This window comes from Protomyctophum bolini (genome assembly GCF_963924005.1).
Source record: "Protomyctophum bolini genome assembly, chromosome: 2".
NCBI classification, from domain to species: Eukaryota; Metazoa; Chordata; class Actinopteri; order Myctophiformes; family Myctophidae; genus Protomyctophum; species Protomyctophum bolini.
Window position 1 is genome coordinate 25,114,629 of NC_137863.1, and position 25,461 is coordinate 25,140,089.

General features: G+C 43.4%; 1 protein-coding gene across 1 annotated transcript; it reads left to right on the forward strand.

The window, feature by feature from the left end:
* The first annotated feature begins 1,590 nt into the window (after positions 1-1,590).
* On the forward strand, positions 1,591-23,322 carry ptpdc1a (protein tyrosine phosphatase domain containing 1a). The gene is made up of 14 exons (XM_080788989.1): positions 1,591-1,775; positions 5,741-5,842; positions 7,724-7,895; positions 8,439-8,519; positions 9,123-9,241; positions 10,455-10,592; positions 11,567-11,907; positions 12,623-12,854; positions 13,221-13,747; positions 14,076-15,227; positions 16,309-16,494; positions 17,634-17,744; positions 18,223-22,777; positions 23,087-23,322. Exons 2-13 carry the CDS (start codon positions 5,749-5,751, stop codon positions 18,334-18,336), a joined length of 3,267 nt encoding a protein of 1,088 aa, XP_080645115.1. The 5' UTR covers positions 1,591-1,775; positions 5,741-5,748; the 3' UTR covers positions 18,337-22,777; positions 23,087-23,322.
* Positions 23,323-25,461: the final 2,139 nt, after the last annotated feature.

Genomic DNA, 25,461 nt, shown 5'->3' on the forward strand with positions numbered 1-25,461 from the left:
GATTTAAATATTTATTAACAGTTTGCAGAATTACAGTACATTTCAAGCACAAACTCAATACAAAGACTGTTAACTGTAACGAACCAATTAAGCATCCACCTTTCAGCTAACCTCGCCTCACCAGGCTTTCCACCACCTCGGAGGAAAGCCTGCATGGTCTCTGTTTCAAAAGTCTGTATGATCTTGTCGGAAGCGGATGATATCGTTACGTCATGTTGTATTGTTTTGTAGTCGACAGGTAGGAACAACAGGCGGCAATTGTATTGATAAAAGCTCTCGTAGTATTGCTCTCGTATTGAGAAAAAAGGAAGGAACCTTCCTTTTCCCTCAATAAAGTTGCCGCCTGTTGTTCCTGCCTGTCGACTACAAAACAATACTACAACATGACGTAACGATATCATCCGCTCCTGACAGGATCATATACCCTAAATGAAATGGTGCCCATGCAGGGCTTGCAGGCTACCTTTCAGCACGCCCAAGGGAGAGGAAATTATCTCCCCCCCTTCTGTTTTTCCCACTCTGTACATAGTTTTTCAGTTTTTTTCCTGAAATTATATTGATTTCTTTTTGTTATTGATTGCAAATGCAGTGAGCACTTACTATGAGACCTAGCAGATCATGTCTGTGTGTCTGTCTGTGTGTCTGTCTGTCCCGCTTTTGTGCCCATATATGGAGCTGAGTGATTACGTCACCATGACTCAGCCATAACCATATAAGGAGTCCCCAAAGCAGCTATACGTCCAAAACACAAATATGTACGAGCTGCGTTCGCTTCCCGCGTTTGCGCGTCTTACTGGTGATATTGAATTTTGTTGTTATTCTTCATGTCATGTCTATGCATTGATTGCATAATAGGGCTTTAAATTGAAACAAGACCTTTTAGGTGCTATCCCTTTTGGAATAAGTGTTTTGACTGCAGTGCTCTGCTTTACATTTATTATGTCTATAATTCAATCAATCAATGAGTGGCTATAGAGTAACAGAATTTAGCCTATTTGGTTAATGTATATTTTGTAATAATAATAAAGATCTGTAATAGCCTAACTAGTAATTAAAGCCATACAATTGTAGTGGGAAAAGTAGAAGTATAAAAGTAATAAATAAGTAGTGCTTGAGTGAATATACTTTACTTTCCACCACTGCTATGGTTATGTGTTATGTTTTAAATCTTTATTGTTGAAAGTGATGTAAAGTACAGTACAGATTTTAAAATGTCTGGGATTTTCAAAGACCATTGAATTCATAATGTCATTGGTGCCTTGATGCATAACAATATAGTATCACCCTCCTTGTATTACTCTATGGCATCACCCTTATGGTATTTTACTTTTTTAAATGATTGAAAACATATAATTTGTATTGTATAAAAGTATGCACCATGGTATGCACTTCAAAAGTTTCCAATCCAGTTAGGTAGGTGGATGGAATTTAACAACTGGGTGTGGTCACATGACATATGCCGCCCCTGGGACGTCTACAATAGTATGGAAATAGCCGATCTACAAGTTCTCAACGCGCCGCGGCGCTGCGTGCGGTGAGCTTGTAGATCGGGTATTCTCGGCGCGCGGCACGGCGCGCGACCAAATACAACTCAGGCTGCAACTGTGGCTAGCTGCTAGCTCAGCTAGCTGACCAAATGGACACGACTACGGGATGATTTCCTCGCAAATTTAAAATGGATAAGATTAATTTGACAACGTGGCATCACCACGACTTTAGATAGATGTAAACGGACCATGTTAAAAACCTCACGCGGACACGACAACGAGAACAAGGTAGGTTTAATTAGGCCTGCTCCGGCTAGCACAGAAGCTAACTGGAGGAGGCTGTATCCTTTCCCATAGCCCGTAGTGACGGTCGCGTTGTGATGGGCTGGCTCGTTGACAGGACAACCACTGATAATGGGAGATGTCGCGGACACCATGGAAACGCCGTCAGCCACTCACAGCGCGACCCGTCCGTCCGGCCCATGGGAACTCAACTCCTAACCATAATAAATAAGCTAGCATGCAGCATCAGCACCCCCTCATCATAATGGTTTGTGTGTGCTTCAGCATACTACAAATACTACATACTAATTCAATAGCATACTACACTATTCAATTGAATTCATAGTGTGTATGTATATACATAAAATTACAGACAAATATAAATAAATAGCATGACACACAAACCAATGTCCCACAATAGACAGCTTGTGCATCCTCCTGCTGTCATCCATTTGTAATGTGGATTGTGGACCCATCAGCAAGCAAGTGCCAAGTGCATGTTATTGTTTTGTTCAAATATTGTTTTGGTGAAGGCATATCATTTAACTTTATCATGTGTTTGTTTACATGAAAAAAATAAATACCCACCTTTTTAAAGGCATAGATAATATCTAACCTTGACCTGTGTTTACAAAACAAAACAATACTACCGGTATTTATTTTTAACCATTTCTCTATTCTTTTTAGCCCATGACCCAAAACAGAAATGTCATGTCTCCCCAGGCCAGGACCCAAACTAACTAAATTTGTTTTCGGATTTATGGAATTTCATAGATTTTTGGTATTCATTTATACTGTCTTAATTCAATTAGATTGGGGGGGGGGATTTTTAAATAAATAAAAACTAAATGTAGGAAATGAAATAAATAAATTAATGGGATATTTACACAACTCTCTTGATTGATTGATTGAAATATTTATTAACAGTTTGTAGAATTACAGTACATTTCAAGCACAAACTCGATACAAAGACTGTTAACTGTGAGTGGACGACCCAATTAAGCGTTACACTTGTTTACAACAGGGTCCACATTGTTCAATTCATCAAAACATTTAGAGACATACAAATAGACACTTCTATGTAGTTAAAGAACAGAACAGGAATTCATCATAAGTGGGTTGTGACCATAGATAGACCATCTATATAGCAACAGTTTTCTTTTCAGCCACTAGACCCAAACAACTCCCCAGCCCTGCAGAACGCCACAGATATACAACAAAAAAGAATATTACAAAAATACTCTATGATAATAGCTCTACGATTTCAGACTCCTTCCATGGCTCCAAACAGGTCCCACTTGTGCAACTATATGCATCTATTAAATATTAATGTGACATGTTGGTTTAGAAAGCAGTCTGGCTGCAACCTTAAACACGTTTCCATCCAAGTTATCTATTATTCTACACCAGGGTATGTGTCATCTGAAAGAGAGAGCAACATCTTCTCCACAGTGTCTTGGTCAACCGTGTCAAATGTATAACTACAGGTCTTACCTATCATGATACTGTTTAGTGTCAAATTTGCCGTCTAACAAAACAAAATTATTGTTTTGTAATGACAGCCTAGGGAAAAGTTGCATAGTAAGACTTGAATCAATTATCATCATAAATATCATACTGTAAACTAGGGATGGGCAATTAATCTGTCATCATTTCGGTATCGGAGAATGTTGACCTTAAAATGCAATATCCCTAATTTCTGTGGAAGCTTTCAAAAGGGTCAAGTTGGAACATTACATTTTTAAATAAAAATACTACATTCAAACTGTTTATGTTGGGATATGACTGGGCCAACATTTCGTTTCGCGCCAGATCAGTCTCTATCCGGTTGTGAGCAGTGATCATTAGCATTAGCGCATACCCTTTACCTCTCGTCAGAAACGGTTACATGTCTGGAGCGATGCGAGACAAAGTCACAAATTAAATCCGATCATCGAATGCGCGACGGTTCACCATGGACAGCACTCGAAGCTTTAGCTACTGTATCTTCATTAAAGCAGGATTTTAATGGAGATACAGTAAATGGAACCTGGGTGTAAAAATCCCATATCTGGTGGGGACGGAGGCATTGCATAGCAACCAGAGGCAATGCTAAAAGCTAAATTGACGGTTGCCGCTTTCATATATGGAGTATAGGGGGGTACGATTCGAACATGTACGTAGTTGGCACCAGCTGTACCCTAGCGGGGGGTCTGAATATGTTCGTAGATAGCAGAAAAATAATTTATATAGAATGAGATCATATCGACATTGGTTTATATTGGTCATCGGCCATAACAGCAATTAATCATATCGGATATCGATAATATCTAGAAATTTCATATCGCCCATCCGCAGTGTAAACATGTTATTCAGAACATGGTGTTCAAAGAGCCACCTCCTGGTGCCTGTGGCCTTTATTGTGGAGGTGGCAGTCTCACATCCCACACAGGCTTTGACTCACTGCTATCATGTGTAAACAGCACAGTCAACTCCTTCATATCTACCCACTGATGGAACAACATCACAGTGAATGTCAGTCATGTCATGTTTTTGGAGAGCAACAGTAAAATAGACAAAACCAGGGATACAGCGTTCATGTCTAGTCAAGAGTTGATAGAAGGTACTCTTTGGTTCTAAAAAGGGTGACAAAAGGGTGACAAAACATCCAATCAAAAACACAAATTAGTCCAAAGCACTCTTAACTTTTTTCTTGCCAAATACGTTTATAAACGTTTAGAGCGCTGAAGTGCGATGCGTGAGCGCACCAGCGCATCTTTACCATAGGAATACATGCCAACTGCACATGAGCAGTCAAAAGGCTTAGAGCCGGCAGCTCAAAAACACGCTTTCTGTGGACACGGCCTCTTACTCATTAAATAAAAAATCACACCCGTGTGAACCGAGTGGTGCAACTCCCCTCTCTCTCTCTCCCCTCTCCTCTCTCTCTCTCTCTCTCTCTCATTAGCAGGCAACACTGCAGCACTGTCTCTCTCTCTCTGTTTCTGGCAAACAGCGCCTCTACTGGTACTCAAACTGGTGCTCATTAACCAACACATAGGTGAACAGAACACATAGGTGGACATCACAGACATTGCTGTTCCTTGGAGTGGTTGCACCACTCAAAAAAGAATATGAATAAAAAAAATACATGTTTTTTTATAATATATTAAAAATGTATTAGCTTGATAAACTTGCGCCCCTAGTGAAGTGTCACAGTTGGGGTAACAACACTGTCAGACCCTAATCCTCATTAGGGCCGTTTGTGTAACATGATGAGATAAAGTGTCAGAGCAGTGTCTTACATGAGGGCACTACAGTCACATGAGCTGTGGTAAATCACCTGTAAGCCAAGAAGCAACACAATACACCCAGCTAATAATAACTGTGGTCACATCAATCATTCATACTGTACGTACATTTAATGTGTTGAATGTGTGTGGAGACGGCATATTAATGCAAGCTTGGGAGTTCCCAGTAGGGGTACAAGAGTTACTTGAACTAATCAATGTAATTCATTATAAAAAAAGAAATCAATACTTTAATCGAACAATCTCTCTAGAGTTTTTTTTTTAGCAAAAAATATCATTAAGTGAAAGTGAAGTTAAGTACATAAGTAGCATTACTCATGGGGTTGAAAGACTAATTCAAACAGTGGCAGTGTGAATTGATCCCTTTATCCTGTAGAATAGATTACTCAGATCCGTGTCATGGTAACTCAGCACGCCCCAATGCGCTCCCAAAGGTAAAGTGTCCAGGGTGACACATGAGTCAGTCTGCATGGTGGTTCCTCCTTTCGCACGTTGCTCTCCTCCCTGGAGGAGCTTCCCTTGCCTGGCAACAGCGCTCCTGCTGTACCTCCTCCTCACAACTCCTCATTGTTTGATTTATCAGCAGCACCTGTCTGATCGCCGGCTCATTATCCTGCCCCCCCCCTCCCCACACACACACACACATCTTTTGATACAATGTTTATTCCACTTACCTCGCAGCTCGTGCCATGGCAGCCGGTGTCAGTCTGCTGACTGGCCTGTCCTACCCCAGCTCTGGAGTCTGCGGAGAACAGAGCAGCACGGAGGACATCATGGAGGCAGGTAGGAAAACACAACGAGCCATGTCCGCTTATTATTACTGCATAAACCACATTGGGCTTGTTTTCCTGTGTAGTTGCTTGTAAATATTAGAAGTTGCTTGTGTTTTTTTTTAACCCTCCATACATCTGTCATTTGAAAATAGACCATCTACAAGCTTGTAGATCATCTATTTCCCCCCAATTTATTTAGATTTTTTTTTTAACACAAAGGAATGTTTTTCATAACCTTTTACAACACATCTTGTGACTGGCAAAACCCTACTCTTGAATTGAGGCAAGGAGCGAGGAAGCTACTCAAAGATAATTCAATGGAGAAAGGACCAGTCCAATGACGTGACAATCCAGAGCCTGTCTACGAACACAAAGTGCTACAATTTAAGAAATGGGAGGTCACACACAAAGGCACCAGATGTTGTTCCTCCCAATAGCATATAAGCTTTACCAGAACTAATAGAAACGTTTTCAGAAGTGACGTGCTGTAAGCTTGTATATCTGCTATTTTTGAATAGCCAACACTACAATCTAAAATCTGACACATGCTTTTATGGTTTTAATGGATTCAAATTGATTATACTATTAAAATCATAGATTTCCTTGCTGTCGCCTCACAGCTAGAAGGTCCTGGGTTCGATTCCCGCTGGGGACGCTGTGGGCACTGGCGGCGTGTTCCCTCCTCTGCGTCATCAGTGCCCATACCCGAGGCGGGGGTTGGCGAAAGGGCCTTTCTGTGTGGAGTTTGCATGTTCTCCCCGTGTCCTCTAGGGTAGATACCCTCACAAAAACATGCAGTAGTCCTGGTCTCTAAAACTACCTCCCCCTGGCCAGCCGGGGAGCCTGATGGAGGGGAAAGGAACTGGTCGGAATAACGTGTCCCTTCCACGCGCTACGTCCGGCCGGGGAAATTCCCCTCTGTCAGGTGAAAAGAAGCAGCTTGGACTCCTCATGCATAGAAGGAGGCATGAGGTCAGTCCGCTGCCCCCCCAGGTTGGCAGAGGAAGTGTAGTGCCCAGGATTACATTAGATAATTGGCACTGGGTGAAAAAGAAAAACTGGGTTACAAAATTGTGGGATAAAAATTAAAAAAAAAGAAAAGAAAAAAGAAAAATCATAGATTTCCTTATAATCAATTACATTTATTAATTTGATGAACTGTTGCAGCCCTAGATGTCACAGAACACTGGGTCGGCAGATGTAATGGCAGCTGCAGGAACTGTGTCACTGTGATGAATTAGTTAGCAACAGAGAGAGACGAGGTGGAGATTTAACTTGAGAATGGAGGTAAAATGTCAGCTCAGACAAAGAGCAGTGAGGATGACGAGTACTTCTGTTTTGTCTCAAGGGGCACTCGACTGACCATGAAACAAAGTGGTTGAAGTATTGGTCCACCATCGTAGAGTAAGGGTGGAGTCTTTGAATCCACCACGCTGCACCCGGCTTGGACAGACTTCTATATGAACACAATTAGCCGCGTTCTTTGGGGGAGCGAAGCCAGGCGGGGAGGGAGATATTTTTGTCACTTTGCGTACTCCAGTGGAATGGGGGGTGGGAACATTGAACGGGAGGAGTAGGATGTGGTGCTGGATGAGGTGCTACGTCCTCCCGGTGGGGGATCCTCACTGGCAGGTGAGTCGGTAGGGTACAACAGTTACAATGGGAGGAATGAATTGTCACAATTATGAGTCCTCCTTTGGGCTAATTCCCAAATCACTACAGCGGATCATCTACTGTGCTTCTATTCTCTGCGGCTTCCTCGGTCACTCCAGCCACCTCCGCTTTGGCCTAATTCCTCTTCTCTTACCTGGCAGCTCCATCTTCAGCATCCTTCTCCCAATGTACCCTCATGTTCTTTTGTTCTTGTTCTTTTGTCTCCTCTTGTCTCCAGCCAACGCCAGGGTCCCCACAGCCAAATACACCAAGGTGGGGGAGAGACTGCGTCATGTGATCCCTGGACACATGCAGTGCTCCATGGCGTGCGGAGGCAGGGCCTGTAAATACGAGAACCCCTCGCGCTGGAGTGACGAGGAGCAAGCCATAAAAGGACTTTACTCATCCTGGTGAGCTGAAAGTGAAAGGAGGCTGAAAATAGCAGATCTACAAGCTTGCAATGTGCCGTGTTGCGAGTCGTGACGCATTGTGAGCTTGTAGATCTGCTATTTTTGTCACTTCACACCAGCAGGGCTATCGTCCCGGTAACAGTGCTGTAAATTATGTTATGATATTTTCTTTTTTTTATGTTGAGCTCTAAATTGTGAGAGTAAACATTTCTATTTGCAATTGAGTGTTTGTTCAGTAACAAATCCCCATCTCCCAGTATGCCTTTTGTGTCATATAAAAAAATACATTTTCTGATTGGTTGCCAATGTCATCCAATCAGGAGTGAGAACCCATTTGTCATCTTACATTTTGGTGTTCCAATTTTGTCTGCTGATTTCTTTGTATCATCACTTCCAATTTCACTTGTTAATCCTATTTAACACTTATTTAAATGAATGAATGCATTGCTTACTTAGTTGAATAGAATAGTTGGTTATTATTAAAGACGACTTACTAACTTTGAATGTAGTGGGTTTGAGCGATCTATTCATCTCTTTCTCCAGGATCACTGACAATTTGCTGGCTATGGCAAGGCCTTCCACTGAGATTATGGACAAATATAATATAATCCAACAATTCCAAAGGTAAAGTTTTCTATTCTCTTACAAACCCGTTTTGTTTTGAAAATAACATTTGACTTCTAGATGTGATGAGGTAAACCTTCCCCAATGGGAAATTCAGTAGTCATAGCAACAACAGCAGTAAACATGCAAGCTAGATAAAGATTAAATTAATATGAAATAAATCATAGAATCTGATACTAGACATCATACTAGGCATTTTGGCCAAGAGACTTCATCAGAGCATTAACATAATTATAAATCATATTCTATCAATTAATATTAAGTATGAATGTCAATGTATACTATCTTTCACCATCATGCATAAATATGACCAATGAATGCACACATGCACAGACCATCAACTATCATCTTAAAGCAAGGGTGACACTATAAATTCAGATGTGAAGTGGGGTGAATCTTTGAATCTTTAAGAAGCACATAGTCAATAGCTGGACAAATATATTTCCAGGATTCAGCGCTGACACCACATGTATGCTTGATCGACCCAAGACTAAGCCTCTTAATAAACCCCCTGGGGAACATGACAAATTACACAACCTAATATGTTCCCCAGCAGAGAGTGTGCATAATTATGCTGACATGGCATCCTCCTCCTGTACACAGGTGTGGTTTGAAGACGGTGATTAACTTGCAGCGCCCTGGAGAGCATGCTAGCTGTGGCAACACACTGGAACCAGAGAGTGGCTTCACGTACAGACCTGAGTCCTTCATGGAGGCTGGGAGTGAGTGTGTCCACAACATGCACATTATCATCATTAAGACCTGACCCATAACCCATTAAGACCTGAGTCCTTCATGGAGGCTGGGAGTGAGCGTGTCCACATGCACATCATTGTCATCATCGGGCGGCAGTGGCTCGGGTAGAGTGGCTGGATGGTAACCGCAAGGTTGCCAGTTCAAACCCCCAGAGTTAGTGTTGAGGTGTCCTTGCGCAAGACACTGAGCCCCTAATTGCTCCTGATGTGCTGGTTAGTGCCTTCCGTGTGTGTTAGGCACATGGAGATGTGAGATGCTATATATAAAAATCACTGTTTCTCAACGTCGGGTCTAGGGAAAACCAAGAGTCCAAATGTACTGTTGCGGGTCTGTAACTCTTAGAGTTAAAGAAGATTTTACAGTGTAGAATTGTGGTCCCAGAGATCAAAACAAAAAGTTGAGAATCACTGCTATGGACAGTGATTTTGTATCACTTCATTATAGCTTAGCTACATACAGTCTAAGGTTAAGATAAGATAAGATTTGCCTGAGTAGCAGCAAACATGTATTCCACCTTTACATTTTGTGATAATATACTGGCACAAAAGGTCAATAAGATACTCCACTAGAGAGCACTGTTGTATCACATTTCAGTCTACAAGGTTTAGCCTTTCAGTCTGGTCAGTGGAATATCCTGCCCAGTGCCCACTGAGTTATCCTACCCACTGAGTTTAAAGAGTTCACTTCACAGACATATATAGGGGGGGTATGGTAATTGAGATATACCACTTGCCAGTGGTGTGTGTATTTTTCTGTGTGCGATATATTATGGCTAAAACATGATAACCTTATGGATTGTGATGATTTCTGTAAGGTTTGGGAAATGGTTTATTTATTTTCACCCGTCATGTAGGTAGGTGAATGTATTGAGTGAACCTGTCCTTAAGACAGTTGGTTGGTGCTACTAAGCAGAGGCCCAGGTTTTAATATAATAATATATATTATGAGTCAGTCTGGTCTCAGGCACGAGAGAGTGAAGAGTTCACAATGTTAAGGAGAGCTCTGCCCTGTGTTGCTTGATACTTCTTTGAAAGACTTTTTTTAACAAACATTTTGAACATTCTTGAAAGAAGAAGAATACATCTGCATTGGTTTGTCTTTTCTGTACACCTAGCCCTCATCCAAACAAAATATTTTACAAGCACGTTGACTATTATGTCTGTCTTTTCTTTCTTCCAGTTTACTTCTATAACTTTGGATGGAAGGACTACGGGGTGGCCTCTCTGACTACCATCCTGGACATGGTCAAGGTCATGTCCTTCGCCATCCAGGAGGGGAAGATGGCTGTCCACTGCCACGCTGGTCTGGGAAGAACAGGTCAGGAAAAAGAACACGCATCATTCATTAATGGCTTCTCATTGAGAATAGGGTTAGGATTCTGAACCAGAGGAACCGGATCCAACATTGAGGAACCGTATTCGGTTCCATGACATCACGTTTAGTTTTTTTGTCCACACTGTCAAAACTGGTATGTGGACTTCAGGTCTGCTATGCAATTACTACAATACCAGTGCTTTTCTGAGAGGTGTACAAATTAAACCAAATTAAACCATGTAAGTTAACCGTAACCCTAACAATAAGTTACAGACCTGTAAAGGTCCATTTGGAACCCCCTCAAGTAAGCCAGCGGGCCCCTGGACCTTACTTTGAGAACCACTACATGTGTATTCAATACTGTATGTATGATTGCAATTGTGTTTATCAAAGTTAACAATTTTTAACATCTTTTAGGATTCGTAATCACAAATTGCACAGGGCAGATATAACAAATGACTTAAATATACAAATAAATCACTGACACATTTCATAATTTGTAATGTTTTTTCCTCCTGAAAAAGTTAGCATCCAGCAGTTTCTAAATGCTGGGGACCCATACTCAACATTTCTAACATAAAACTTTAGCGTACTCAAAATGTCCACGTTCACAATGGGGCTCTATGGGCTGGCAAGTAGACTAAAACAATACAACAATGGACAAAGTGACGTGTTGTATGCGTGAGTGCGTGCGTGTGTGTGTGTGTGTGTGTGTGTGACCGACCGTTAAGGAATTGGATCGTAAGAGTTAAAGAACTCGTTAAAGAACTGCAATAACTACCAAAATAGGTCCTTGCTCTCTCCTCTCTCTTGCCTAGGTGTGCTGTTGGCGTGCTACCTGGTGTTCACGTCTCTCCTCTCTCTTGCCTAGGTGTGCTGTTGGCGTGCTACCTGGTGTTCACGTCTCTCCTCTCTCTTGCCTAGGTGTGCTGTTGGCGTGCTACCTGGTGTTCACGTCTCTCTTCTCTCTTGCCTAGGTGTGCTGTTGGCGTGCTACCTGGTGTTCACGTCCAGGATGAGCGCTGACCAGGCCATCCTGTTTGTGCGCGCCAAGCGGCCCAACTCCATCCAGACCCGAGGCCAGCTGCTCTGCGTGCGCGAGTTCGCCCGCTTCCTAGTGCCGCTCCGCTGCGTGTTCCCCGCCGCCGAGCCGGCCGCCTGCGGCCCCGTCACCCTGCCGCAGTACCTGGCCCGCCAGCGCCACCTGCTGCACGGCTACGAGGCGCGCAAGATGAAGAACGTGCCCAAGATGGTGCAGCTGGCGTGCTGCCTCCTGCTGGACATCGCTGCCGACCGGCCGCCTGCACTGGAGGAGGAGGTGACGAGCTGCCTTTCTCTGTTCCTCAAGTAACACCGTAGGGAGTTTTGCACTGTAAGGCTGCAACCATAGACTGAATGGTTGCATTCCCCGGTGTGATCCATGTCTATATCCAGGGGTGCACATAGCTTTGTTGGGCTAGTTTCTCAGGGGAGCACCTGGAGATGTTGCTTGGTACTCACTGCAGGCGGACGTCTCTACTCTACCACAACATTACTTTAGCCAGCATGAGACAGATCTAATTAACTACTCACCTAATGGTGCAGAGGTTCCATGTTTAACGTACATTCAAAGTTTGTACATTGTTTAAGTCACAGATGCATGGTTTTCATATCGGAAATATATGAACTTTGGCTAAAATCTTGAGTTTAATCCACATTAACGTTCTTGCTTTGAACGGCACAATAACAACTTGTCATGGCAACTTGGTTACAAACGAAACGGACTTCCTCTTCAATATAAAAGCCACTTGATGACGTAATGACTAGTCCACACTCGACAGTAGTTTTAGTTCTAAATCTACTTAACAGGACGTAGACATTTGAAGTACATACTGTAACACCAGACCTTCATGTTGGTACTGGCAGCAGTACGCAAGAGCCCTTCATGTCGTTGATCTGCCGCGCAACACATATTTTGACCATGCATGCGCACTTGTGCACCAGTTATGTGCACCCCTGTCTATATGTATGTATCTATCTGTCTGTCTATCTAGGTGCTGGAGATTCCAGACCTCACGGCCGAGGTGGAGAAGACCGTATCCCAGCAGGCACTGCAGCAGCTGGGGAAGGAGATGAGGGTTAAAGGCATCCCGGTGCCGCCGCACTGCCCGTCCGCTCCTTTCAAACTGCTGCCGTTACACAACCAGCCTCTAGGTGGAGACAACGAGCTGGACCCACTCTGGAGAATCCAGCATGTAGAAAGCCCCCTGACATGTCCTCTTTCAGGTAGGGCTCCAACTATCTATCAATTATTTTGTATTACTCATTCGATTCATTGAGAATTGAGTTTCCTTTGATTATTCGTTTTATTTCTTGTATACCAATGAATTGACGCAGCAACCTTTTTTTTTTTCTTTTGTAATTGACTTCAGATATTAATTTGATAACCAAGTAACAAGCTCACAACACGTCATGTTTTGAGCGTGGCCATTTTCACTATTTCTTTAATGTTTTCACTTTTTCTTCTATAATGACATGCCCAAATAGGGATCAATTATCAGTCTATTTTTATTAAATTACCGACTATCAATTATTTCTCATAATCAATTAAATGGAGAAGTTTGAACCAACTGTTGCACGCCTACGTTCCAGGCAAGCGGATCCTCAGCCACAGTGATTCGGCCCTGTACAAGCTGGGCAGAGGAGGTTGGGACCAGCTCGAACAGCTCCCAGTCAACCAGCTCAACAAAGGTTACTGGTCTGTAAACAGCCTTACAGGCGACATCTACACCGCATGCCAGGAGCTGTCCACTCAGGACGATGTCCACATCGCATGCCAGGAGCTGTCCACTCAGGACGATGTCCACATCGCATGCCAGGAGCTGTCCACTCAGGACGATGTCCACATCGCATGCCAGGAGCTGTCCACTCAGGACGATGTCCACATCGCATGCCAGGAGCTGTCCACTCAGGACGATGTCCACATCGCATGCCAGGAGCTGTCCACTCAGGACGATGTCCACATCGCATGCCAGGAGATGCCCCCTCAGAACGATGACCACACCGCATGCCAGGAGCTCATTTATAGCAGCAGTTCAATCTCCACGTCAGCCATCCCTACAGACTTGCAGAATACCGACGCCAATCCAAACACTGGATACCATTGTCAGTGTAGGAAGGTATATATTTTATTTAAGATTTCTTTGTTTCTACTTTATATGACGATTACCATTTTTTTATACTTTATGCTTCTACTCCAATGCATATTTCAGAGGCACTCACACGATGCACAGCAAGCTTATAGATTGGCTCCAGATATATAGCTATTTAAAAAAACTAACTCATATTATGCAACAATTTTACTACATTTATATTGGTACTGTAAGTGTATTTTGATAATCAAGAATTATTTTGAATACAGGCTTTTTACTAGTATTTGTACATTGTGGTATTGTTTGTTACTGTTACACAATTCTTACTTCTTACTTCGTACTTCTTCCCGACTAGCTAAATGAGCCCCCGGCTCTCTTGGAGCAGAGAGAAAGATTGAAGAGCAGCTGTGTGCCTGGGGAGAGAGGCGAATGCACAGAGAGAGCGGTGCCCGGGGAGAGAGGCGAATGCACAGAGAGAGCGGTGCCTGGGGAGAGAGGCGAATGCACAGAGAGAGCGGTGCCCGGGGAGAGAGGCGAATGCACAGATAGAGTGGTGCCCGGGGAGAGAGGCGAATGCACGGAGAGAGCGGTGCCTGGGGAGAGAGGCGAATGCATGGAGAGAGCGGTGCCCGGGGAGAGAGGTGAATGCACAGAGAGAGCGGTGCCTGGGGAGAGAGGTGAATGCACAGAGAGAGCGGTGCCTGGGGAGAGAGGTGAATGCACGGAGAGAGCGGTGCCTGGGGAGAGAGGCGAATGCATGGAGAGAGTGGTGCCCGGGGAGAGAGGCGAATGCACAGAGAGAGCGGTGCCTGGGGAGAGAGGCGAATGCATGGAGAGAGTGGTGCCCGGGGAGAGAGGTGAATGCACGGAGAGAGCGGTGCCTGGGGAGAGAGGCGAATGCATGGAGAGAGCGGTGCCCGGGGAGAGAGGTGAATGCACGGAGAGAGCGGTGCCTGGGGAGAGAGGCGAATGCATGGAGAGAGCGGTGCCCGGGGAGAGAGGTGAATGCACGGAGAGAGCGGTGCCTGGGGAGAGAGGCGAATGCATGGAGAGAGCGGTGCCTGGGGAGAGAGGCGAATGCATGGAGAGAGTGGTGCCCGGGGAGAGAGGTGAATGCACGGAGAGAGCGGTGCCTGGGGAGAGAGGCGAATGCACAGAGAGAGCGGTGCCTGGGGAGAGAGGTGAATGCATGGAGAGAGTGGTGCCTGGGGAGAGAGGCGAATGCATGGAGAGAGCGGTGCCCGGGGAGAGAGGCGAATGCACGGAGAGAGCGGTACCCGGGGAGAGAGGCGAATGCACAGAGAGAGCCGGGCCTGGGGAGAGAGGCGAATGCATGGAGAGAGCGGTTGGCGGGGAGCGAAGTGAATGCACGGAGAGAGCGCTCAGCGTTCCCTTCATCACGCTGCAGTCGGAGCTCACGGCGGACGCCAGGCGTCTGCTGGTAGCAAGAGCACTGGCCATGGACCTGAGAGACCAGGACCTGAGCTACAAGGTGACCATGTGGCAGGTAGGACCACCTCTCTTTGAACCATGCATTCAACATTTGGCTTGGAACTAGATTCTTCAATCACTTATCAATGGTTCCCAACCTTTTCAGAATCAGGACCCACATGGAAATCTCGAAAGCATTCAGGCGTGCATTTGAAGGTTTATTTTATTCATGATTTTAAACTAATTTACTGCCAGAGTGAATAAATAATTCAGACCCTGCCAGCGATTTTCACTTTGCTTCTCAGTCTGGCAATCTTCCATCTGATTTCCGAACCTTGCCCGTTGTGTACGTAGGCACATAATTGCTCTTTGGGTAGTGCTCAACGACTCACAGTAGGAAGAAAGTGGTTCCTGTACCGCCAACAGACCAATCAAAATCCTCGGCTCCCTGGTGTCAGAAACCGTCCATTTAATACCATTTAAACTGGCCCTTTCACATAGACTGCAAGACTGAGAAACAAAGTGAAGAAACAACAACAAACGCTGAAAGAGCTATCATTTGTATTCCAGGCTAACATGCTGGCCATGGACAGAGATGCTCTGGTTCTTCCATCTGGTCTCATGTGTTGTTTGTGTGTCCACAGACAGAACTGAACTCCAGGTTGTTTTGTGTCCACAGACAGAACTGAACTCCAGGTTGTTTTGTGTCCACAGACAGAACTGAACTCCAGGTTGTTTGTGTCCACAGACAGAACTTAACTCCATGTGTTTGTGTCCACAGACAGAACTGAACTCCAGGTTGTTTGTGTCCACAGACAGAACTGAACTCCAGGTTGTTTGTGTCCACAGACAGAACTTAACTCGAGGTTGTTGTGTGTCCACAGACAGAACTGAACTCCAGGTTGTTTGTGTCCACAGACAGAACTTAACTCCATGTGTTTGTGTCCACAGACAGAACTGAACTCCAGGTTGTTTGTGTCCACAGACAGAACTTAACTCCATGTGTTTGTGTCCACAGACAGAACTGAACTCCAGGTTGTTTGTGTCCACAGACAGAACTTAACTTGAGGTTGTTGTGTGTCCACAGACAGAACTGAACTCCAGGTTGTTGTGTGTCCACAGACAGAACTGAACTCCAGGTTGTTGTGTGTCCACAGACAGAACTGAACTCCAGGGAGGGAGCGTGGGAAAGGCTGGCCATGGAGAGAGATGCTCTGGTACTATCTGGTCTCATGTGGTCCTGGCTAGAACAGCTCAGGGACCCACTGATCAGCACCGAGGACATCCAAGCCCTCACAGAGAGGAACTACAACCCCCAGCATGCTTTGGACTCCCTGGAAACGGTATAGCTGTCTTATAGTGTTTGTTTTGGTTTACAGTCAGGGTTGTACTGTGTGCCAGCATTGCATCCAGATGGAAATGCTCACTAGCTGAAAGCTTCAACGTGCAGCACAAATTGTATTTCATGATGCAATACGATACCATAGGCTACTACTTTGTCAGCTTTCACTGACATTTTTCTTGCGACACAGCAGTCTTGTATGAAACACATAATACACTCATTTGACATAACACAAACAAACAAATACATTACATAAAACATGAAGACGAGAGCAATGATGTTCTGCGTACCTCTGGTCAGATTCTAAAGCCCAAACTGCACCAAGGATTTGCCATGCAACTCCTTGCACCATGCAACAACTTATCAGCAACCATTATCCCCAATAGCAGTTGCAAGGAGTCGCATTGGTGTGACACATTGGTGCGACTCCTTGACCTTAAATCTGTTTTGTTGCAACTAGTTGCGACTGCATTGGTGCGGTTTGAGCTTAAATTTAAGCTCGAAATCGAATGAACAAAGGACTTCTTTAGTCTGACCTAATTGAACTTTGGAACTCTGCATCTCCTTCCTGAATGTGGCAACTTGTATTCCCCATCAAATCAAATCATGGCTAGTGTTTGAAGTGATATTCCTTGCCAACCTGTTATCATGTGAAACTGCATAGTTTCTGAAGTGATTGGCCAAAAGTCTTTGAACAAACGTTCAGTTGTTGCAACAGTTGTCACTTTTAGGCAAAGACGTCTGATGTGGTACTACAGTACTACTAAAGAACACTCATAATCACCTAAGTTAAAAAAGAAAAGAAGAATCTGTCTGCTTGCACCAAAAGATCTTAAGACTGCGAAGAAAGTTCTTTGCTTTTTTCCCCTACCCACGGATTCAATGTGATCACTCCGTGACAGCAGATGTTCTATTACTACTCCTAGTTATGTATGTATATGACCATACCTGATTCATCTGTTCACCGTGTGAATAGAGGGTATCATCATCATACCAGGAAGTTCTGCGGAAATGCCTACTGAGTGGCAAAAAAACTAGACTATGGGTCCTTGTGTTCTTTTGGACATTGGATTTTGGGTTATGGTTTTATGTGTGACATTTTCCAAGACGGATGTCAGTGATTTGTTGTTGTGTTTACAGGGACAGCGGACGACCTTACTGTGTATCCTGGACTGTGCAGCGCGTCTGCAGACCATCCCACCCGCTGTGGAGAACTCTTTCCTCAACCAAACTATCAAGGTGTTTACCAAGGTGAGCGTTTCCATTTCACCACATCTACAGCCAACTCTTCACGCTTTCCAGATCTTTTCCTGAAGGTTTTCTGAAAATGCATGTTTTCCCCTGCAGGTTTTATTCACTGATTAGCCTTGGTAACAAAAGCTACTGCTTTGCTACTGAAAATAAGTGTCCAGCAGAGGAACTCCATCTATTCAGGGATTCTGAATAGAATGAACATATAACACCTTGGCAAATGGCTAAGAGGCCCAACGTGGCTCGGAGTGCCTTCGACCCCAATAATAAGACCTATTTCATGCCACGGGGGCAATGCAGGTTTCTGCTTTACCCATCGAATTGCTTGATTGTGCATCAACGATAACAACATATTCCTTAGTTTTCAGTCTAAATCTCATCAAATGGTGGTCCGTGGCTCAAATGCTGAATAAATAATGGGCCTTGATGTGAAAACCACTAGTGTAATGTGTTCATTGTTTTGCGGTTTCCTCTCTAGATTGCGCCAGAGAAGAACCAGGATTTATACGACACGTTGAAAGCCATCCTCACGCCCGTTCTGCATGAGATGCGTGAGAAAGCAGTCGAAGAGGACCTCTGCTTCACCAGCTAAGTCACTCTGGATTTCTGGGGCATTATATTAACCATTAAATTTCTTTTTTTTTTACCTTAGACACACGACTGTGTACTTCACACGACTATTGTATTTCAAAGAATAGCAAGCATACAGGAGAGTACATATCTGTAATTTTATTTTTTATTATTTTTATGTTTCGCCTTAAAAACAAACAGGGATGCCAGGTGAAAGTCTTTTAACTGGTTCCTCAACTCAGACAATGCTGTGTCTTGTCAGCATTTTACCTTAAAGGAATTGTTACTTACCCCAGCATTACTTACTTAGCCTTGTATTCATGGAGATTGTTTTGTTTTTGTTGCATTCCTGAGTTGTGTATTATTATTATTATTATTATATATATAGTTTGCCTTGGTCTACTGCAGCTGTGTTAACACTTATACCGCCATTGCCGAAGTCCTTTGTCAATTGAAGCCTAATTTTGATACTGACGCTTAACGCCATTGCCAAAGACCTTTGTCAATTGCGCTTTTATAGTGCATTCGATCGAGCGACCCACAATGCTACTTACGTTAGCCGGTTAGTTAGCTGTGTTGTTAGCACAACACTGGATCGTCCATCTTAGATCGCCGTCGCCATAATAATCCATTCTATCCATTTCTTTAAATTGCCTGTATCTCCTATTTCTTGTCCCAGATGGCATTTTTTTCTTTCTTCAAAACAACGTTTCTTTGACGGCACAGAGCTGACTATGTGGAGCTCCCCAGAGCTCCGGTCTGGATTCACATTGTGCATTTTAGTTTTACTTCACCCTCATTTAAATTGCATTTAATTGAGAGAGAGAGAGAGAGAGAGGGAGAGAGAGGATAGTTGTTTAGAGTTAATACTAGAGAAAGTAGGAATGCTAAAAGTTTAAACACCAAAGTACCGAAAAAACGATCTAATTCATTAGTAGACAATTCCTGAAATGGTAGGCCTACTTATCATTGGTATTCACATACTCACCTTTTTATCATCATCTAGCTGACCATTTAATTGCACAAAATAATTTGATCATTTTGGAAATTAACTATAACATCTGTGAGTTTGACATACTACACTGATGAAGACAGCATGTTAACCAAACGATGAAAACATTGATGAAGAACTTTCGCCGTGGCGACTTGGTAAAATGGCGAGTTCTCCGGTATCCATCCCGATGACCGTTGCTGCGTGTCACTCTCCATCTATAAATCAATAAATACAGAAATTAAAGCCCAAAAAATATATATATTAAGAAAAAAGGATGCAACCGAAACAAATCTTAATTAATTCAACATTCAAGGCTTTGTGGGGTGAGTAATTGGTAGAAAAAAGTACTTAAAAAAACTATTCCTTTAATTTGAGGATAAGCATTTAATTGTTTTGTTTTATTTTCTCTTTGCCTTTATGTGTAACAAAGCACTGCCATGTTTTATGTGCCACAACACTCTGTTTAAAAGCTTTTAAGTGTCCTGCTCTACTGTAATAGTTTGCGTATTACCATTGATGGACACTAGTAACCAAGTACATTTACTTCAGTACTGTACTTAAAGCAATTGGACTCTTTGGTAGAGGTTTGGTTTGTGTTCTTACCGTGCCTTGTTGGCGAGATATGACGCTCTGTTGCGCAGCTAATTAGAAATAGCCACCCTTTTATCACATAAAATAACTCAAACAAAGCTGAAAGTCCCCTCCGGGTCTAACATGAACGTAAAATGAAGCCTGTCAGTCCTTGTATTGTAAGTCGCCATCTTTCTAGATCCGTTTTGGCCCAGCTGGCCATTGGCTGGCCCAGACAACGAGGCGGGACTTCCCCCCTTCTTCTCCGTTGGTTTTTATTTTGACTCGAGTGGGAGGGAAATCCCGATCATAGACTGTAACGGTAGCCACGCCCCTCAGAACATACACGACTTTAGAAATGAGACTTTAAACTAGTGACTGGAAGCAGAAAGTATTCATGACCATGTTTGGTAATTTCAGTCTAGGTGAAGTTGGGCCCAAATGCATGGACTTCTATGGGGCTATGGGTTTTTCTGGGTCCAATGACAGCGCCATAACAGGCCATTATATGAACTTTCAGGAAATCCCGATTTCCTCAGTGGCTTCACAAAATATCTGTCTGACTGCCCCCCTGGCGCAGACCCAAAACCCTTCAACAGGGTTTTGTGCACTTTGGATATATACTACATATACATTGGATATATACATTGGATATATACATACATACATACATACATACATACATGTACATACATGTATACATACACTTTAGGCCAGTGCACCAGAGCAAGCTCTTGCCTTTTTTTAAACCCTACCCATTTTAACCACATACATACATACATACATACATACATATACATACACACCCAAGTCAAATGATAGGACATGGGGTATTGGTTGTATGCAGGCCCCATTTTATATCAAGCCCTAATATGTTAAATGGCCCAATAACCGTGCAAAGGACTCGATACCAAATACCTGCGTGTGTGTGTTAGTTTGGCTGTTCTCTGGCTGTTAATTTCTGTAATTAAATTATAGTCCCAGTCCTGGTTGTTACATCATGACAAAGTGCACAACCAGAACCTCTTCCATAGTGTTTGTTGCTTTAGGTCATTTAAAAGCAGGTCTTAAGTACTGGGGTAGAGGAATTTGTCCACCACTGTGTATTACTTTATGGTTAGAAATGAGTAAAGGAAATGTTCTACTTTAAACATGTTTTACCCAATTGTTAATGCTGTTGAGGGAAGGTCTCAATACAAACCAAAATATGTATTTTGTTTTGTTGTTTTTTGTGTTTTTTACACTGCAAAAGTAAAAATGTGTTATTTATTTCAATATAAAATGAGCAATGGAAAAAAATGTCTATAATGTTATAGCCTAGACTAGAAGACAACATAAAGGCAGGATGACTTGTTTTTGCTAGAATGTGAGGGGTTTTACCATGAAAACTGATGCTACCGTTACTGTCATGCATATTAGGTGGCACATTTAGCTGTTCCTCGCATTTTTATGTCCCCATTTCAAGAATACTGTGCGCACAAAAAAGAGACATTATCCGTGTGTAACGATGTTGTAAATGAATCCACTTCACAGCATTTGAAGATGCTAGCTGCCTCAACCAGTCTTTAAAGGGAGTAATTAAAGCAAGTATAAGTGAAAGGTTTTTGTAAAAAACATTTTTTTTAACTACTTGTTAAAAAGATGTTTTTAAGCTTTAACTACTACAGTTACATCTCTATATTGTGACAGTAATTGTTGCTATGGAGTGTTTGTACAGTCTCTCCAGCTCTTTAAACAGGAAATATATTTTCAAGCATACCACCAACTTCATCCAATCAGGTATCAAGAACTCAACAAATGAGATTCCATTTTAGCCTGCACTTTTTTTTGTTTAGTTTCATCACCATTTTCACTCGTTTATCATGTGTACGTTCTCCCTCTCCTAATTGGATAAAACTGGTATCACTTACCGGACCTCCACCCTCAAGCCTATCCTATTGTCTGTACTACGATGGTGTCGCCTTAACCAAACGCAACAGATCTACAAACAAACACATTACCTTGTAGATGTGTTGTTTTGAAGTGGCATTCTGGTGTGATGCATATATTATATATGAAGCCTTACTGTAATAAGCTGCTGTCTATACTGAACTGTACGTCTGCCTGCGTGTTCCGTGTTCAGCCAATGCCCAATGTATGCTCCATCATACGTCAATGTTGCTGCCGTAAATAGCCAATCTATAAGCACAGTCCACCTGCGACGGATGTGACGCGGTGTGAGCTTAGACTCCATGTCGTGGATGTGACGCGGTGTGAGCTTAGACTCCATGTCGTGGATGTGACGCGGTGTGAGCTTAGACTCCATGTCGTGGATGTGACGCGGTGTGAGACTCCATGTCGTGGATGTGACGCGGTGTGAGCTTAGACTCCATGTCGTGGATGTGACGCGGTGTGAGCTTAGACTCCATGTCGTGGATGTGACGCGGTGTGAGACTCCATGTCGTGGATGTGACGCGGTGTGAGCTTAGACTCCATGTCGTGGATGTGACGCGGTGTGAGCTTAGACTCCATGTCGTGGATGTGACGCGGTGTGAGCTTAGACTCCATGTTGTGGATGTGACGCGGTGTGAGCTTAGACTCCATGTCGTGGATGTGACGCGGTGTGAGCTTAGACTCCATGTCGTGGATGTGACGCGGTGTGAGACTCCATGTCGTGGATGTGACGCGGTGTGAGACTCCATGTCGTGGATGTGACGCGGTGTGAGACTCCATGTCGTGGATGTGACGCGGTGTGAGACTCCATGTCGTGGATGTGACGCGGTGTGAGACTCCATGTCGTGGATGTGACGCGGTGTGAGCTTAGACTCCATGTTGTGGATGTGACGCGGTGTGAGCTTAGACTCCATGTCGTGGATGTGATGCGGTGTGAGCTTAGACTCCATGTCGTGGATGTGACGCGGTGTGAGACTCCATGTCGTGGATGTGACGCGGTGTGAGCTTAGACTCCATGTCGTGGATGTGACGCGGTGTGAGACTCCATGTCGTGGATGTGACGCGGTGTGAGCTTAGACTCCATGTCGTGGATGTGACGCGGTGTGAGCTTAGACTCCATGTCGTGGATGTGACGCGGTGTGAGCTTAGACTCCATGTTGTGGATGTGACGCGGTGTGAGCTTAGACTCCATGTCGTGGATGTGACGCAGTGTGAGTTTAGACTCCATGTCGTGGATGTGACGCGGTGTGAGACTCCATGTCGTGGACGGGACGAGGTGTGAGCGTATAGGTTGGATATTTCTGGCATGCGACAACGCCGTTCGACGAAGTATTCATCGTGCTTGAGAGTCATTGACCTCAACATCTCTGGACTCAATGGAACACTGCTGACCCTGCTCGAACTCTTAAGAAAATAATAATGAATACTGTGGGAATTTTCAACATGCACTACTATTTTATTTGTTTTATTATGCTTCTTACTTGACAATAAAAAGTCATACTGTAACAGTCATTTTAGTTTTGTATTTTTGGGGACACCTCTGGTCCAAGGGTCTGTTAACACAATCAGCGCCGGGATTCCTTCAATCCCCCCCCCCCCCCCCCCTTCTGTTCCGGGAAAAAACAGAGATATTTTTTATTTTTACCTTGCTCTCGTTTCCTTAATATCGCTAAATAATCCATCGCGTTCATATTTTGAACGAGAGGCAGTTGAGAAGAAAATAGCCCCCCCACACCATTACAGCACCATCCTGAACTGTCGATATGTCGACCATCTGAATGCCATTCTCGAGATATCTCGAGAAAATCACGAGAACACGAGATTTGATTAAAGAGCATTAATCCAGCTTAAAAATAAAAATGTTACCTTATTTTCGCTTCTGCGGCTGGACCGCATAGTCTAGGACTCCCATGGTAGAACAGCCTACATCCCAATCCTTGGTGCATGCACACACTCACACACATTAGTGTTTTTAAAGTGCTCAGAAAACATTAATTTGGCGCACACAAAGCCAGGCATTGGAGGGGCTAGCGCCCCTTAAAAACATTAATTTACACAACAGGGATGATAGTGCTGTCAAACAAGTGAAATCTATGAAAACATTTGATCTGCAACACAATTTTATTCAGTATATAGTGGGGGTCCCTGCTTCATCTGTTTCTCAGCTTAAGGGGTCCTTAAGTAATGACCTGCTTAAGTACTGTAACCATGTAGGCTATACCTGTCTTGGGTTACTTTAATTACACCACTGAGGACAAACTGCTACTCACAGAAAATGTGCTTGAAGTGGCACTTTCCAGTCTGATCTTACCTTCTTCCTGTGGGAGGATGGTGAATGCTGAGTCAGGTGTTCCTCTGAGCAGCTTCACACCGACAACCTCTGAACTTCCACTGTTTCCTGTCCCCTAACTGATGCCCCGTTTCCTGGCAATGTTCTGAGGAATCCTTTACAGCAAAGAATGTCAGTCAGACAGACAGACAGTTAATTGTGCTATTGTCGTGGGGACATTTTAGAATGACACTTTTATGGATGGCATTTTAAATGTTGTAATTTTTAACCATAACCATAATATGTCATCAGGCATATATCTATAGCCTTAACCCTAAATGTCTAATCCTAACCCCAAATTCAGTCAGGTTCACATTGAGACCTTCTGCCTGGCTGGCGCAATTAGGTTTTCTGAACTCACTGGTCAGGTCACTCAATGTCACCTTCCAACTTTTTTTTTTTTTTACAGGTTTAGAAGAGTGGGTATACACACATTTAGTACAAGCTGCTGCTATATGGACTTTTCTTATGTTTAACCTCATGTTGTACATACCTGTTGCTATGTGTACCTATACTTAATATTTAACCTCATGTACTTAACCTACCTACTACCTGCCGATAATGTGGACTTACCAATGTGTTGCCACTCTTTTGCACCTTAAGACTCGTGTGCTGCTTAGAATGTTATCGTCAGTTAGCTTAGATTTGTATTTTCCTACTCTGACCCCTTTGTTTCTTTTTTTTCACAAAACAAATTTCAACCACTGATCTATATCCGCAATAAACTGATTCTGAACGCACTGAGGTGGCTGTAGAAGAAACGTCAGCAGTATGAACAACTGAATCGACATAAAGTTTGTTTTACTTAAACTGAGATTTTGAGGAAGGTTATGGTTTTGTTCGATTTTCTTATGAATCTGCAACCACTGTCTGACAGAACTCATGATACAACCACAACCACACACACATAAGCACGCATGCCAGCATGGCACGCATGTACAGTACACAATTGTGTGCGAGTGTGGGTGAAAGGCATTAGTCAGACAATAGAATTGCTGTAGATAGATGCATATTCCTTACAGCTGAAACAAAAAGTAAGTACAATCAGAGAATGATCCAGTAGAAATAAAAAATAATAAAGTCCATTGTAGGTGTATGGGATTTTTCTCTATCACACTATCACTAAACACGGGTGAAATGAACCCGAACACCTGCCTGTAGATAAAACCAGGGATATTATGGGCAGGGACCTTCTATGATGTCACTGACCATCATGAAGGTATACTGAAACACCCACAAACCTGACATCAGCAACATTATGAGAATTACAAAAATATAATTGTCTGGGTGAAAATCACCTGTGTTTAGTGTTCTATAAGGTT

Coding starts and splice junctions, on each gene's coding strand:
- ptpdc1a (XM_080788989.1), top strand. CDS start 5,749: ATGGCAGCCGGTGTCAGTCTGCTGACTGGCCTGTCCTACCCCAGCTCT. Junction 5,843..7,723: donor GGAGGACATCATGGAGGCAG/GTAGGAAAACAC, acceptor TCTTGTCTCCAG/CCAACGCCAGGGTCCCCACA. Junction 17,745..18,222: donor CTATCAAGGTGTTTACCAAG/GTGAGCGTTTCC, acceptor TTTCCTCTCTAG/ATTGCGCCAGAGAAGAACCA.